General features: G+C 43.1%; 1 protein-coding gene across 2 annotated transcripts in view; it reads right to left on the bottom strand.

Moving 5' to 3' along the window:
* GALM (galactose mutarotase) overlaps positions 1–10,781 on the bottom strand; it is a 53,050-nt gene extending 42,269 nt beyond the window's left edge. The window contains exon 1 of one of the 2 annotated variants that reach the window (XM_047744705.1): positions 10,480–10,781. In XM_047744705.1, coding sequence (XP_047600661.1) covers positions 10,480–10,669 — 190 coding nt within the window. In that variant the 5' untranslated portion in view covers positions 10,670–10,781. The remainder of the gene's footprint in view (positions 1–10,479) is intronic. The other variant, XM_047744704.1, reaches the window with a different exon arrangement.
* Between the last annotated feature and the right edge of the window lie 5,288 nt (positions 10,782–16,069).

Here is a 16,069-nt window from a genome sequence, read left to right as displayed (position 1 = left end):
GGACATATTCAGCTCCTCAGAGGAGCACAGAGAGATATTCTTTACACATCATGCTTTCCCTTTCCAAAAGTAATGCATGTTCTTTATAAACGTTGCAAAAGAACTTTATAAAGCACAAAAAAAGAAATCTTTTTTTTTTTTTAAGATGTATTTACTTGGGGGGTGCTGAGAAGGAGAGGGAGAGAGAGTCTTAAGTAGACTCCTTGATGAGCACAGAACCCCACTTGGGGCTTGATCTCAAGACCCATAAGATCACAACCAAGCCAAAACCAAGAGTCAGATGCACAACTGACTGAGACATCCAGGCGCCCCAAGAAATTTAAATCATCCTAATCTCATCACTAGAGAGACCTACTGTTAATATTTTTATGTAGCAGGTGCCTGGGTGGCTCAGTTGGTTAGGCGACTGCCTTCCATCAGGTCATGATCCCGGAGTCCCAGGATTGAGTCCCGCATTGGGCTCCCAGCTCCATGTGGAGTCTGCTTCTCTCTCTGACCTTCTCTCCTCTCTCACTCTCTCTCTCAAATAAAGAAAGAAAATCTTTGAAAAAAAATTTAAAAAAAATTCTTATGTATATACTCCTGCCTTTTAGTACATGCGGACCTGTGCTTTTCTTCTTCTTTTTATAAAAATGGGAGTCTTGAGGGGTGCCTGGGTGGCTCAGTGGGTTAAAGCCTCTGCCTTCGGCTCAGGTCATGGCTGCAGGGTCCTGGGATCGAGCCCCACATTGGGCTCTCTGCTCAGCAGGGAGCCTGCTCCCCCCCCCCCCCCCCCCCGCTGCCTGCCTCTCTGACTACTTGTGATCTCTGTCAAATAAATGAATAAAATCTTAAAAAACAAAATGGAGTCTTGATTTAAGGATTTAAGTGCTGCTTTGTAATTTGCTCTTTTCTAGGCCAATCAATTTCTTTAACTAAAAATCATATTTTTGTGTTGTCTCGAGAAGTATTCTTTTCTCTTTTTATTTTTTTAGAATAATAAAATTATCCTTTTTTTTTTTAAGATTACTTTTTTATTTATTTGTTAGAGAGAGAGAGAGCATGAGCACAGGCAGACAGAGTGGTAGGCAGAGGCAGAAGGAGAAGCAGGCCCCCCGCTGAGCAAGGAGCCCGACGTGGGACTCGATCCCAGGATGCTGGGATCATGACCCGAGCCGAAGGCAGCCGCTTAACCCACTGAGCCACCCAGGCGTCCCTAAAATTATCCTTTAAAGAGCATTAAACTGGGGCGCCTGGGTGGCTCAGTGGGTTAAGCCGCTGCCTTCGGCTCAGGTCATGATCTCGGGGTCCTGGGATCGAGTCCCGCATCGGGCTCTCTGCTCAGCAGGGAGCCTGCTTTGCTTCCCTTCCTCTCTCTCTGCCTGCCTCTCTCCCTCCTTGTGATCTCTCTCTGTCAAATAAATAAATAAAATCTTTAAAAAAAAAAAAGAATTAAAGAGCATTAAACAAATATAGAGAGGCAGAGTGTCAGATGAAATACAGGACACCCAGCTGAGTCTCAATTTCAGATAAATAATAAATAATTTTTAATATAAGTACATACATATTATTATTATACATGATATGTATATATTATTATACATGACACATAATTAACACTTAAAAACCATTTGTTGGGGTGCCGGCCTGGCTCAGTCAGAAGAGCATGCAACTCTTGACCTTGGGGTCAAAACCTAGAGTCACATGCGCAACTGACTGAGACATCCAGGCACCCCAAGAAATTTAAATCATCCTAATCTCACCACTAGAGAGAACTACTGTTAATATCCTTATGTTATAAGCCCATGTTGGGTGTAGAGATTACTTAAATAGATGAATAAATAAAAACTTTTTTTAAAGTTTTAAAAACCAGGGTGCCTGGGTGGCTCAGTGGGTTAAAGCCTCTGCCTTCGGCTCAGGTCATGATCCCAGTGTCCTGGGATCGAGCCCCACATCGGGCTCTCTGCTCGGCAAGGAGCCCGCTTCTTCCTCTCTCTGTGCCTGCTTCTCTGCCTACTTATGATCTCTGTCTGTCAAATAAATAAATAAAATCTTAAAAAAAAAGTTTTAAAAACCTGTTATTTATCTGAATTTCAAATTTAATCAGGTGTCCCATATTTTCATTCACCGAATCTGGCAACCTTAACAAAGAGTAAAGCATGAAAGGGGCACCTGGGTGGCTCAGCTGGTTAAGTGTCTGACTCCTGATTTCGGCTCAGGTCATGATCTCAGGGTTGTGAGATGGAGCCCCATGTCAGCCTCCATGCTCAGTAAGGAGTCTGCTTGAGATTCTCTCTCTCCCTTTGTCCCCCTCAACCCCCCTGCCCTCCTTCTCTCTCAAATAATTAATCTTAAAAAAAAAAAAGAGTAAAACGTGAAACTCCCTCTTTCATGCCTTAACTCTTCCTCCCAGTGACAACCACTGCGAACAGTCTAGCATATACACTTCTAGTTTTTTTGTTTTGTTTTTTTAAATTAACTATAGAGAAACACATACAAATACACAAATGCAATATTGATATAAAGAGAACTGTACAGTGCGTATGACTTTGCAGGTTCTCATTTATCAAATGCCTTAAGATCTGTCCATGCGACTCCATATCCATCTGCCATATTCCTTTTCATGGCTATGTGGCATACTGAGGAGCAAAACTGTGGGGCTTTCTAGGGGATTATAAAAAGCAATGTGCTTGTGCTCTTTTACTTACAAGTCTGTGTACAGGCATGCTACATAGATCTTTCCTTCTCTTCAAGTTCCTCTACCGTATGATTACAATGGTAGAGACTAAAGTTTGGGGGTAGTTTGTATTTTGCATGATCACCAGCATTGCTATCTACTCTGTTTTTCACTCAGATGCCCCCAGAATTCCATCCCCTTTTCCTGTGGCACTCTGTATCCATCCCGTCTCTGTGGATCAGAAGAGTATGCAATTCTCAGGGAAATACAAATCAAAACCACAATGAGATACCACCTCACACCACTGAGAATGACTAAATTTCACCAGTCAGGAAATGAGAGATGTTGGTGAGGATGTGGAGAAAGGGGGACCCCCCCCCACACACACACTTTTGGTGGGAATGCAAGCTGGTGCAGCCACTCTGGGAAACAGTACAGAGCTTCCTCAAAAAGTTGAAAATAGAGCTACCCTTTAACCCAGCAATTACACAATTGGGTATTTACCCCAAAGATGCAAATGTAGTGATCTGAAGGGGCACGTGCACCCCAATGTTTATAGCAGCAATGTTCACAATAGCCAAACTATGGAAAGAGCCCAGATGTCCATCGACAGATGAATGGATAAAAAGATATGGTATAGATATACAATGGAATACTATGCAACCATCAAAAAGGTGAAATCTTGCCATTTACAATGACATGGATGGAACTACAGGGTATTATGCTAAGCGAAATAATTCAATCAGAGAAAGACAATTATCATATGATCTCACTGATGTGTGGAATTTAAGAAACAAAACAGAAGATAATAGGGAAGAGAGGAAAAAATAAAACAAAACAAAATCAGAGAGGGAGACAAAGCTTAAGAGACTTTTTAAAAAAGATTTTATTTATTTATTTGATAGAGAGAGCACAAGCAGGGGGAACAGCAGGCAGAGGGAGAGGGAGAAGCAGGCTCACCGAGCAGGGAGCCCAATGCGGGGCTCAATCCCAGGACCCTGGAACCACGAACTGAGCTAAAGGCAGACACTTAATGACTGAGCCACCCAGGTGCCCCAGAGACTCTTAATCATAGAAAACAAACTGAGGGTTGCTGGAGAGGAGGTGCGGTGGGGAATGGATGGGGTAACTGGGTGATGGACATTAAGGAGGGCATGTGATATAATGAGCACTGGGTGTTATAAGACTGATGAATCACTGACCTCTACCTCTGAAAATAATAATACATTATATGTTAATTAATTGAATTTAAATTTTAAAAAAGGAGTATGCAATTTAAGCATATGAATTATTTTTACTATGGCTGGAGGGGCTCTCAGGACACAGACCCTGAACCATTAGTCCAGTTAGAGATCATAGGTTCCCATTCCTCAACAGGTCGGGCATAAGTGAGACATTAACCATTCTCTTCCAGGTCTCTTGTGATTCACTTCCCTGCTAACCTGCAGGTCCTCAGAGTCCTGCCCACGGACCAGCCCTAAGAGCTAACACCGAGTTTTTCCTAAGGCTTGGCCACTTTCTAAGTGCTTTACATTTAACTCGTTTCATCTTCAGGATGGTTCTACGAGCTAGACAGTATTACAACCCTCCTTTTACAGATGTGGAAACTGAGGACAGAAAGGTTAAGTAACTTGCCCCCGAACACAGCTAGTTATTAGAGAAACCTGGATATGAACACCGTCTGGCTCCTACGTACTTGTTCTGAAGCATCCCATTATTTGAAAAGTACAAGGCCTTCCGGTGAATTGATCTTCCTACCATCCCTTCACACAGGCCAGACTGACCTCTCCACCAGCTCCCACCTCCCTCCCCACCCTCCTCTCTTTCCGAAGCTGCAGCTTTAAAACTCCTTATACTGGGTAGCCAAAAGGAGTTCCCATGGCGCAGCAAACCTCCTCTTGGTTTTGCTTCATCTGCTTTTGTTTTGTTGTGTTTTTTTTTTTAGTAGGCTTTTTAAAAGGATTTTATTTATTTATTTATTTATTTATTTATTTATTTATTTATTTATTTGTCAGAGAGAGAAAGAGAGAGCATAAGCAGAGGGAGAAGCAGACTCCCTACTGAGCAAGGAGCCCAATTTGGGACTCGATCCTAGGACCCTGGGATCATGAACCGAGCTGAAGGCAGACACTTAACCGACTATTTTTTAGAGCAGTTTTATGTCTACCGCAAAATTGAGCTGATTCCCCACATATCCCCTGTACAGATTCCCCATATATCCCCTGTCCCCCCACAGGGATGGATAGACTCTCCCATTACCAACACCCCCCATCAGAGAGACACATTTCTAATCGCTGATGAACCCACACCAGAATATCATTATCACCCAAAGCCCCTAGTTCAACAGGAGGGCTCGCTCTTGGTGTTGTACATTCTGTGGGTTTGGACAAATGAATAATGATATCTATCCATCATTATAATATGATACAGAGTATTTTCACTGTCCTAAATATCTTCTGTGCTCAGCCTATTCATCCCTCCCATCCCTGTAGCCCCTGGGAACCACAGATCTTTTGACTGTCTCCATAAATTTGCCTTTTTCAGAATGTCATAGTTGGAATTGGATAGTATGTAGCCCTCTCAGATAGGCTTCTTTCATTTAGTAATATGCATTTTAGTGGCTTTTCATGGCTTGATAGCTCATTTGTTTTTAGCACTGAATAATATCCCATTGTCTGGATGGACCACAGTTTATTTGTTCATTCACCTACTAAAGGACATCTTGGTCCCTTGTTTTGACAATTATGAATAAAGTTGCTATAAACACCTTTGTGCAGGGTTTTGTGTGGACATAAGTTTTTAACTCCTTTGAGTAACAACCAAGAAGCGTGACTGCTTGATCCTATGGTTAGAGTACATTTAATTTTGTAAGAAACTATCAAACTATCTCCCAAAGTGGCGGTGCCATTTTGCATTCCCATAGCACTGACTGAGATTTCCTGTCGCCCCACATCCTCACCAGCATTTGGTGGTGTCAGTGTTCTGGATTTTGGCCATTCTGGTAGCCCTCATTATTATTTTAATCTGCATTTCCCTGATGATGCATAATGTGGACCATTCATCTGCTTTTCAGGAGCTTTAAAAGATGAAGAAAAGCAGAATTTTTGTTCAAAATTGTTCAGCTATATCTACTTTTATATATATTTCTATTTATAAATATCATATATATATATATATATATATATATATATATATATATATGGATCAAGGTAGATATTTTATATATATATATAAAATATCTACCTTGATCCATTCAACATATGTACACAGGGCCCCAACTCTCCGCCAGTCACACGCTTGGCTCTGGAGACAATGACAAATCCAAGAGCAATGCTGCTCCTTCATGGGCTTGAAGAATTCCCTCAGATGGCCCCACTCTCTGGCCACAGTAAACAGCCCATGGAGATAAGAAGCACTAGTCAGTCCTTAGTTTAGCGTTAGAGTTTTCAATGACTGAACCATAAGGGCAGCAGAAACCACTGTTCCCAACTGTCTCCAAACAACTCTTTAGAACAAATGGATTTTATACTATCTTCATATGTTACTAAGTTTTATATCAAATCAGAATTATAGAAAGTGACAGTCCTCAAATTCTAAATAGGACATGATTAAAAAGCTTGTTTTGAAATGCAGAAAATACTGATTTCCATGCAAAAAGGGCCAAGTTTCTAGGTCAAGCCCCGATTGATGATTTATTCAAGCCCATTGCTGATGTGGGATAAAGGGTAGAAGGAAAAGTCTGTCCCTTTTCCTGGGCAAAGGACTGGCCAGAATATATTAATGGATCTTTCCATTCCTCTAACATCCCAAGGACCCCAGCTGAGCTATCCACCTCCTACAGCCCAAACTTCAGCCAGAGTTCCCTACAGTCCAAAATGAAAGTACCTACTAATCCCAGTTCGAAGCTTCCACAACCTGAATGACTTCCCTTTGGCTTTCAGAGGAAAACAGACATGACTTTAATTGACAAGCACTTTAATTGCCCCCAATATTTAATATAGTTTCAAATGGCTGCTGGTTGGCTACATGGATCTTCATGCCCTTTTTTTCAGTGTTAACCCAGTGAAGTTAAAAGTTCAAGTGATGTGAGGGAAGATATGTGGAGGCAAGGGAAGGAAAAGAGATAAAAACTACTGATTATTCACTATAGACACTATCACTGCTGGCAGCACATTTAATCATCATTATCCACTAATTCAGGCGAGGAAGTAAGCCTGGGGAGGTTAAATAACTTGCTTAGGTTCCACAGCTTTATGGGACAAAGCAGGGATTTAAACGGGGAATCCTCAGTGTTCCTCTAAGGGCATCTGCAACACTATACCGCAGCCTCTGAAACCATCCCTTTCCCTCCACGCCCCTATGAACTGTGGTTTTCTAAAAGCACGAAGTCCGTTTTTTCTATGTTTTTCCATAATGGCTCTCATGGCAGTAATAGCGGGGTATTTGGTAGTAACTGGGGGGAAGATAAAGGGGCAGAACGGGCAGTGATTGAGCGGGTAGGCTGTTTATTACCTGGGGCTCATAGGTAAATACTCTCATCACAGGTTTTGAAAGAAGTCATAATGACTGTAGGTGGGACATGATGATGAAAAGCATTTTTAAGTATTTTAAGTACAAAAAATGGCAGAAAAATTCATTGGAGGCATTACTGATTTTTCTAGGCTGTAACCAAAAGATCGTATGATCTACCTCTTTAGAATTCTACAGAAGAAAGATCTAATTTTCCCAGGGAGAAATGGAACCATTCTGACCTCCGGTCATGGCCATGATCCAAGCAGTTTATATAAGCTATCTGGGAAACTGGAGAGAGCTCACATCTAACCTGGCAGTTAGGAAAGGACCATGTCTCATGGAATTATCTGTGCTTAGCTCCTCCCTGTGGCTCAAAACATTTTGGGGACACGGTAATGTCCAGATAACCCCATATTCTGTCATATTCTGTCATATCTTGTGGCTTTAAATGACTTAGTTTTGCTCATACAATACATATTCAGATACTCGAAAAGAATATGCAGTGAAAATAAAGTCTCCTTCTTAACCCTGGACCCAGCTACCCAGTCTTTCTCTCTCTCTCTTTTTTTTTTAAAGATTTTATTTGGGGCGCCTGGGTGGCTCAGTGGGTTAAGCCGCTGCCTTCGGCTCAGGTCATGATCCCAGGGTCCTGGGATCGAGCCCCGAATCGGGCTGTCTGCACAGCAGGGAGCCTGCTTCCCTTCCTCTCTCTCTGCCTGCCTCTCTGCCTACTTGTGATCTCTCTGTCAAATAAATAAATAAAATCTTTAAAAAAAAAAAATAAAATAAAGATTTTATTTATTTATTTGACAGAGAGAGATCACAAGTAGGCAGAGAGGCAGGCAGAGTGAGAGGGGGGAAGTAGGCTCATCGCCAAGCAGAGAGCCCGATGTGGGGCTCGATCCCAGGACCCTGGGACCATGACCTGAGCGGAAGGCAGAGGCTTTAACCCACTGAGCCACCCAGGTGCTCCCCCAGTCTTTCTCTTAAAGACAATCACTGTTAGCAATCTCTTTTTTAATTTTTTTTTTTTAAGTAATTTCTACACCCAAAGAGGGGCCCAAACTGATAGCCCCGAGATCAAGGGCCATACTCTCCACCAACTGAGCCCGCCAGGTGCCCCCTTTTGGCAGTTTCTTAACACGGGTTTCAATACACAAGAATTGATCAAAATAGTAGCAGAGCACCATTTCACACTATTCTAACCAAGACGAGTATGCTTCCTGTTATGACATATATCAAGTCTTCTTTTATCTCTAGCAATACTGAAAGAAGCTACAAAAAAAACCTGAAAGACAGGGCTGTAAAAAGGGAACAAAGGGCCATCTGCAATAACCACGAAGATGGCTGCACATATTAGAAAGCCCTAATTAATATTCGGAGGGCTTTTTTCCAGCTTCTCCTCTTCTGAAAATAGCGTGCTTTCCTTTTAAAATCAATAATTCAATTATCTAAATTAGAGCATAGGAATGAGGATGTCTATCTCAACCCAGCACCCAGAATATTTTAGATGCTCTGATTTAATCTTTTTGGGAAGGCTGTGAGGTATCCTAGTAAGAAAAATGCTATTTAAGGATCTCAAGACAGGTTACTAACGTGGAAGGCAATACAGCACAAGCTAGATCACTATAATCCGAGGAGATCTGGTATTTTTCTCCCTTTTCAGAACATGTATGTAGGGATAATACTTTCTCTAGCCTGGTTGCTACAGGAGTGACTCCACTGTAGGATGCCCTCACAAAACACTTCCACGCCATGAAAACACTGCCGCTTCCCAGGCATCATGTCAAGACACAAGGTTCATAAGAATTCCACGGATGCTTTGTCTTTTAAGATCCACGTGACTCTTGTATCAGAACTAAAACAGGTAAGGAGTGAGGGTAGGTGAACGTGTGTGTGTGTAGAGGTACAAAGGGAGGGCGGTTATCTCCTGAACAGTGATAAGGCAGAGATGGAAGAAATGATAAAAGCAGATGCTGACCACTTAGCATCTCCAAAGTTTTGCCGGCTCTGAAATTCCAGGCCCTCCGTCAAATTCTTCGACTCCACTGGGTAATTTTGCATCAGCCAAGCAATCTCTTTGTGATTCTGCGTCAGCCTAGAAAATAGCTATGCTACTAACACAGAGAGACAGGTGACACAGCAAAATGATTCTAAAGACTCCTCTTTTGTCACTTGTCAACCCTCATGCCTTCTGACTCTGAAGGCAGATCTGAACCCCCATCAGAGAAAAACCAAGACCCAGAGTTTTCTGTTAACTTCTAACCATGAGCCATGTTACATATCTAAAGAACCAAGCAGACAGAAAGACACACCTAAAGGAAAACCTCAAACCTCCTCTCTAGTTTTTGTGCACGCCCCCTCCACTGAGCAAAGGGCATTTATCGTCGAGCAGTTTCTCTTTGCCAGCTTTATTTCAGAACTTATCTCCTGTCTAGCTACACGGTAGTGACAAGAGATAGCACTACGTCCATTTTCCTTTGCTGAGATCAAACTGCAGCTGTCAACATTCATGAATCCGATTATTTGACTAATGTCTATCCCTCCAGCTAAAGGGCAAGCTCGGGGACGGTGAGGACCTTGTCTGTCTCACTGAGTGAGATAAATGAATGAACCTTTTTGAAATGCATGGATTCATTCATGATCCTAACTGCCCACGGGTTCCACTTAAAGTTCATCCTAGTCGGGAGACCTCATTGATAGACAATGAGTGCATCTTCCACTTTCCACTCAGTACCTGGTTAGTGAGCAGCCCCAGAATGCTGGGCCCTAATTACCCCAGGCCAAGTCTGTTAAACTGTGGGCACCCACAAAGCCATGTTGGTGCATTTCTGAGATGACCAGGCCTTAGAGAAGATCTGATGAAGGAGAAAGGAAGTGGAAGAAGGCGGTCTTGGATTGTCCTTCTACATCAGAACACAAGAGAAGAACTGGGAGCCACACCGCCTCTTCGCCAGCTTTTCCCTTTCTTGCCCTCAACAGACCTGACACTTCAAAGACGGCTCCTGGGTTGCTGGGTTTCATCTTACCCTCAACTATTCTAAATTAATTAGAGCAAAGCCTAAATGGATAACCAGAGGCCAAGTCCTGTAGCGGTTCCCATTCATTAGTCTTTTTCCGGGCATGGGATGCAAGCACAGAGTTGGCGGACTGCTAGCACTCCTGACGGCGACAAGCTCGGGGACTTCCTCCGGGTCCCGGCCGCCAGCAGCTAGATCGATCGGGGATTGGGGGAGGTGGGGGGAGGAGCTTGTACGGGAGGGCTCGGGGTCTGGGACCGCCCAGGCAGCCCGGGTCAGAGTTCAACCCACCTTCCAACTCTGCAAAGCCGAGCACCACATCTGACGCCCTGCCCTGCCTGTCTTTGACCTCCAGGGCCGTAATGGTGCAGCCCCAGGAGATGATGTCCACTTTCAGCAGGTCTGACTGCAGCTGGAACTTCTCCACTGTCCCTGCCCCTGAGGGAAGGTCTCCAAACACGGCTCTAGTCACCGAAGCCATGGGGGAAAGCCAGGGGCGTGCAGCGGCTCCCAGTCCTCAGAACTCCAGCCTCCAGAGCTGGAGCGGGACTTTACTGGAGAAGAGGCGGGACCCGGCTCAGACTCCTCCCCTTCCTTGCCTAGATTTAGAGAGTGACCACTCCTGCAAAAAATATCCTCTGGCGACTTTCTAAATCTTTCCTTTGCCTGAGGGTGACAGGAAGGCAAAACTTCCAGACTAGCTTTTCCTTTGCTAACTCTGGCTGCAGTGCATGTCGGGAGTTGTAGTCTTTGGAAGGTGAACTTGCATTTTGGGGCCTGTAGTCTCTCTCAACCCAGATCCTGAAATCTGTAGGATTCTACCCCTCCCCGCCTCTCTGGCGGCGGGGGGGGGTGTGTGTGTGTGTGTGTTTCTCAAACAGGCAGTGAGCTAACTCTCATTAATGTTGGTGGCAGAATTTCAGAGAAAATTCTGGAAAATGCAGAGAGTAGAATTAGAGACAGATGAATGTTGCGGAGAAGGGGGGCAATTCTGGTTTTAAATTAACTCTGATCCAGAGAAGAAAGGGCAGAGGTAATTCAGAGAAGGGGCAAATCAGCACAGGCAGCTCTGAACACTGACTGCAGATTTCTTCTGTTTGTCCATATAGTGACGCTCTCTACGTGTTTATGCTGCAACCTCTGCCCATAGGCTTTCCTGGCCGTAGGCTTGGAGTACCAGTCTGGACAAGGTCAAGTGTAGATGAACTAGGGCTTAGTTACATGGAGGTGGTCAGAGACAGCCTCTGACTTTCTTTTCCTCAGGGGTCTGGGGAGGGCCTTGAGGATCTACCCCTTCTGGTTCCTGAAGTCCAAAATTCCTTTAAGAAGGGATTAAGGGAGAGGTGCCTTGGTGGCCCAGTGGGTTAAGATCATGATTTGGGTCATGGGATCAAGCCCCAGGCTCCTCACTCAACAGGGGAGTCTGCTTGCTTGAAGATTCTCTCCCTTTGCCCCTCCTCCAACTCATGTGCTCCTTGGCTCTCTCGCTCTCAAATAAATAAATCTTTAAAAAAAAAGGGGGGGGATTAAGGAAATATTTAGTAAGGTCCCCCTAAATGTTACATACTATAATTTTATCATCTTTTTCATACAAGGAGAAAAAGGCTTTAAGTATGTACTGATGGGAGAGAAGACAAGAAGATCATTAAATAATTGTCATGCTTTGGAGTGCCTCAGAATTATGGGAGACGCTCTTTTTCAAGAATGAGTATTTCCAGGCTCATCCCTGGAATTTCTGATTCAATGAGTCAAGGGCAAGACTCAGGAATCTGTCCTTTTCACAGGGTTTCCTGAGCAGTTTGCAGACTAATCTCAGGCTCCCCGCAAACCCCTCCCCGCACTAGGCTCTGATGCCATAAGACTAAGATAGGCTTCTAAAGGCCTTTAATGAGATTGTTAATACAGAAGCTTGTGTATTTCTCTACTGAATGTGTCAACTCCAGACAGTGCTGGGCCTAGGAAGGGGGAGGAGGCTGGAAGCCGGAAGACATATTTTATTTGACTGCCTTCTTACCCATCTTTGCGTGACACTGCTTTCGGTTTGGTTTCTAGGTACTATGGAGGGGATTCAACTAGACTGTGGTAAGCGCCAAAATGCATCTATGATCAGGAAATGAGAATTGGAATCGTGTTCCTGGAATCAGATGCTGATACACATAACTGTCTCTCAGCCCTTTTCGGTCTGTAGTTTGAAGGATTATTTCACATTCTTGCCACAAGCCTCCATTCTCATTCATGAAGCAGGGGGATTGTGATAGCAAAGGAAAAAGAGAACTTGCAATGGGCCTTGGTGAAGTGTAACACATAATAACAAAAAGACCCAAACAAGTGAAATTACAGACTGCACCGCACTCACACAATCACCGACAGCACTCCAGCGTGCCGCTTCCTCAGAAATTCTATCAATTCTGCAGTCCTTGTCAGCCCACTTAACATTTGTGGCTGATTCATACACAAGCCCTTTCGGCAATGCTGTGTTAGCACGGATGTCTCACAATCCCTTCTGTGGGCAGGAAGACTGCATTTTCTTTTCTCAGCCTCCAGATCTCAATGTTCTGCCAAGCTCATGTTGTCACAGAAAGAGAGAAAGGCACTGGAATGGCCAAAGCCAAGTGTCACTAGGGGAGGTATTGTAGCGAGGCTTGGTGGAAAATGAAACATACTGATGTCTGGTCTATGAAGGAAAGAGTACATGTCTTCATTTCATTTTCCTTTCACTTTTACTGGTCTTAACATAGTGTCCTAAATAGGACTGACTTGTGCTAGGTCAGCTGTTAGGCACGAATCTTGACTTTTCTTATGAAAATATCCTCTTTTCCTAGTTCCACAGTGATAGTCTAAAGGAATACTTGTGCACTTGGGGCACCTGGCTCGTTCACTTGGTAGAGCGTGTGGCTCTTGATCTCAGGGTCATGAGTTCAAGCCCTATGTTGGGTGTGGTGTCTACTTAAAAAATATATATGTATATATACGTGTGTATGTGTGTGTGTGTGTGTAACATCTTATCATATATATATGAAATAAAATAAATTTTGTATACATAAAATAAAGGGATATTTGTGCACTTAAAAAAAAAGAAAGAAGACAATGCACCCTAAACCTAAGGAAATATTTTCCAACTCCAAGGTTGGATTAGGTCAGAAGTAAGGCAGTGGTAACTTTGAAAATGAAACATTGTCAAATTCAAGGAAGTATTTGTTTTTATTTTTGGGATGAGGGGGAGGTTTTGAGGTGAAAAGAGAAGGAATTGTGACATTTATGCTTAGAGGAGTTACTTAAAATGGATACCTTTTTTTCAACTAGAGAGTGAGGTATCAGGTTGGACAGGTAAAGAATAAGGTCAGTTTCTCTTCTCTGCTGGAGGTTAATCCTCAAAGCTGAGTGCTTGGGGAGCCAGGAATGAGGAGATCTGAGGGCTTGGACCCTGGGCCCCACTTCCTCATTCTACACAGACACTGCAGGTGTCCTATTCCTGGGACCCCCAACAGGGATGGCTCCAAAGATTTAAGCTGTTGACAAGCTGCTAGGCAGAGGAAACACTGAGTTATAATAATAAAACCAACTCACAACCCCTCACGGTTTGTCTATAGAGAGACCCAAAATAGATTCTCTTCAGTTGATAAGTCACCATCTTCCTGTTCTCTTCCTCTTTGCTCTGAAGTCCAATAGCGTTTGTTGTCAGTTCTCTTCATTGGGCACTCAACTATGCGGTGTCTTAGATCATTCTTTATCTTTCCATGAGTATATTTTGTTGTCATTGTTTACTCAGCTAGTGGCTCCCTGACTCCATATTTTGACTCACAAATTTTTGGTGACCTCAACAACACTATCCTTGGTTTCAGAAGTAACCTACTTGTATCTGGAAGCCAGGAATATGGGGGAGAACCTCATCGAGTTCACAAGAGGTGGAATTCTTCACAGTTCAATTCACCTCTGTTGCATCGATCATTTTGGAGCAGCTGCTGGGGAAGGCATGATGGGGGCCGCTGAGAAGGTGTTGAGGAAAACGGATTAAATGCTGTTGTAGGACATGTTCATTCCTCAAATATTCACTGGGTATGTGCCAGGCACTGTGCTAAGCACTGGTGGTACGTTGATAAGTAAATCAGGATCCTTGCCTTCAAGGAGCTTACAGTCTAATATGATGCAAGGTTCATCTCTGTCTTCCATAAAGCCTTGAGTAAAATCTTCAGAATTCATTAACATAATGTTGGATGAAAGAAAGCACTGGGACTGGCCTCAACAGAGGTGTAATTTCAGGGATGCTCAGAGAATTCAGCTATATTAGGATTATTTTAGAATTTCCTGACACCAAGCACAGAGACTAGCAATCTTCAATGCTTAGTAAGTAACCATTGAATGAATACACGGTACTTTTGTATTTACAATGTTGTAGTGGAGAATTGACTCTGATATCAGAAGATCTGGGTTCAGGGGCGCCTGGGTGGCTCAGTGGGTTGAGCCGCTGCCTTCGGCTCAGGTCATGATCTCAGGGTCCTGGGATGGAGTCCCGCATCGGGCTCTCTGTTCAGCAGAGAGTCTGCTTCCCCCTCTCTCTCTGCCTGCCGCTCTGCCTACTTGTGACCTCTCTCTGTCAAATAAATAAATAAAATCTTTAAAAAAAAAAAGAAGATCAGGGTTCAGAAGGCATCAGAACTTACTGGCCAGGCAATTTGTCCAACCACTTTGAACTTCAGTTTCCTCAACTATAAAATGGAAATAATATCCTATGATTGGTTCATCCAATTATTATTTAGTGATTGCTAGTAAACATAAAGTGCTAAATATGTCCTGGGCACCGTGATAAGCACCCTTATGAGTCAGGCACTATTATCAGATACAGAAACTGAGACTTATTGAGGTTAAGTAACTTGTTCAAGGTCACATGGTTTGTAAGTCAGGAAATCAAGATTTGATCCTGGGCACTTTGACTGCAGAGATTGGAGCATGTAACCACTTCTGTGTACACTGCCTGGTACTGTGGTCAACTGAGACCTGGATGCCAGAGCCCTCTACAAATTCCAGTACATTACAGCAATGTAATGTTCATCTCCTAATTTTTATGGCAAGTTTAAAAAATTAATATCTGGAATTAAGTTACATTGGGCTCAAGAGGGCATTGCAGGCACTTACTATAGATAAAGAAGGGCCCAAGGAGTAGAGCTGGTCCTTTGCACCCACAGACTCTAGAAAAAAGACACTCATCACATCCAGACCTATTATATTGTCATTTGTTTATTTGTTACTGTGTCTTCTGCCAAGAAAATCAAAGATCCACGAGAGTGAGAACCTTCACTGCCATTTCCCAGTAACTAGAACAGATCAGTAAATCGCTAAAAAAATATTTGTTGAATGAATATTTGAATGCTGGAAAGGAAGTGAAGCATCTCTCATACAGAGGTGGTAGAAGTTGCAATTGATAAAACCACATTGGAGGACTTTTGGAGGACAACTTGTCCATATCTAATAAAGTCAAATTGCATAAAACCTAGCAATAACCCACGACCCAGCAGTTCCATGTCTTGGAATATACCCTAGATGATCTTTTGCATCCCTTAATCAATTTCACATAAAGCAGCTTCAAAACTCAAAAGAGTCAGAACACTTTTAAGTGTTCTGTCATAAACAAGTCATAAACCAACTCAAATTTGGGGGCATAAGAATATTTATAGCAGTATGATGTGTAAGAATAAACATTTGGAATCAACCTAAACTCCATCAATTTAAAAAGGATAAAAAAAGCTTGGGTGTATATCCATGTAATGCAATGTGCCATAACAGGAAAATAAATGCACTAGGGACTCCACAGGTGCTCAGGCATAAATTTTGTAATTATAATGCTAAAGAAGAAAAAAAAATACAGTGCAGAAGGATGCAGAAA

Source organism: Lutra lutra, chromosome 9, assembly GCF_902655055.1.
Source record: "Lutra lutra chromosome 9, mLutLut1.2, whole genome shotgun sequence".
Lineage (NCBI taxonomy): Eukaryota > Metazoa > Chordata > Mammalia > Carnivora > Mustelidae > Lutra > Lutra lutra.
This window is presented reverse-complemented; position numbering and strand designations above follow the sequence as displayed.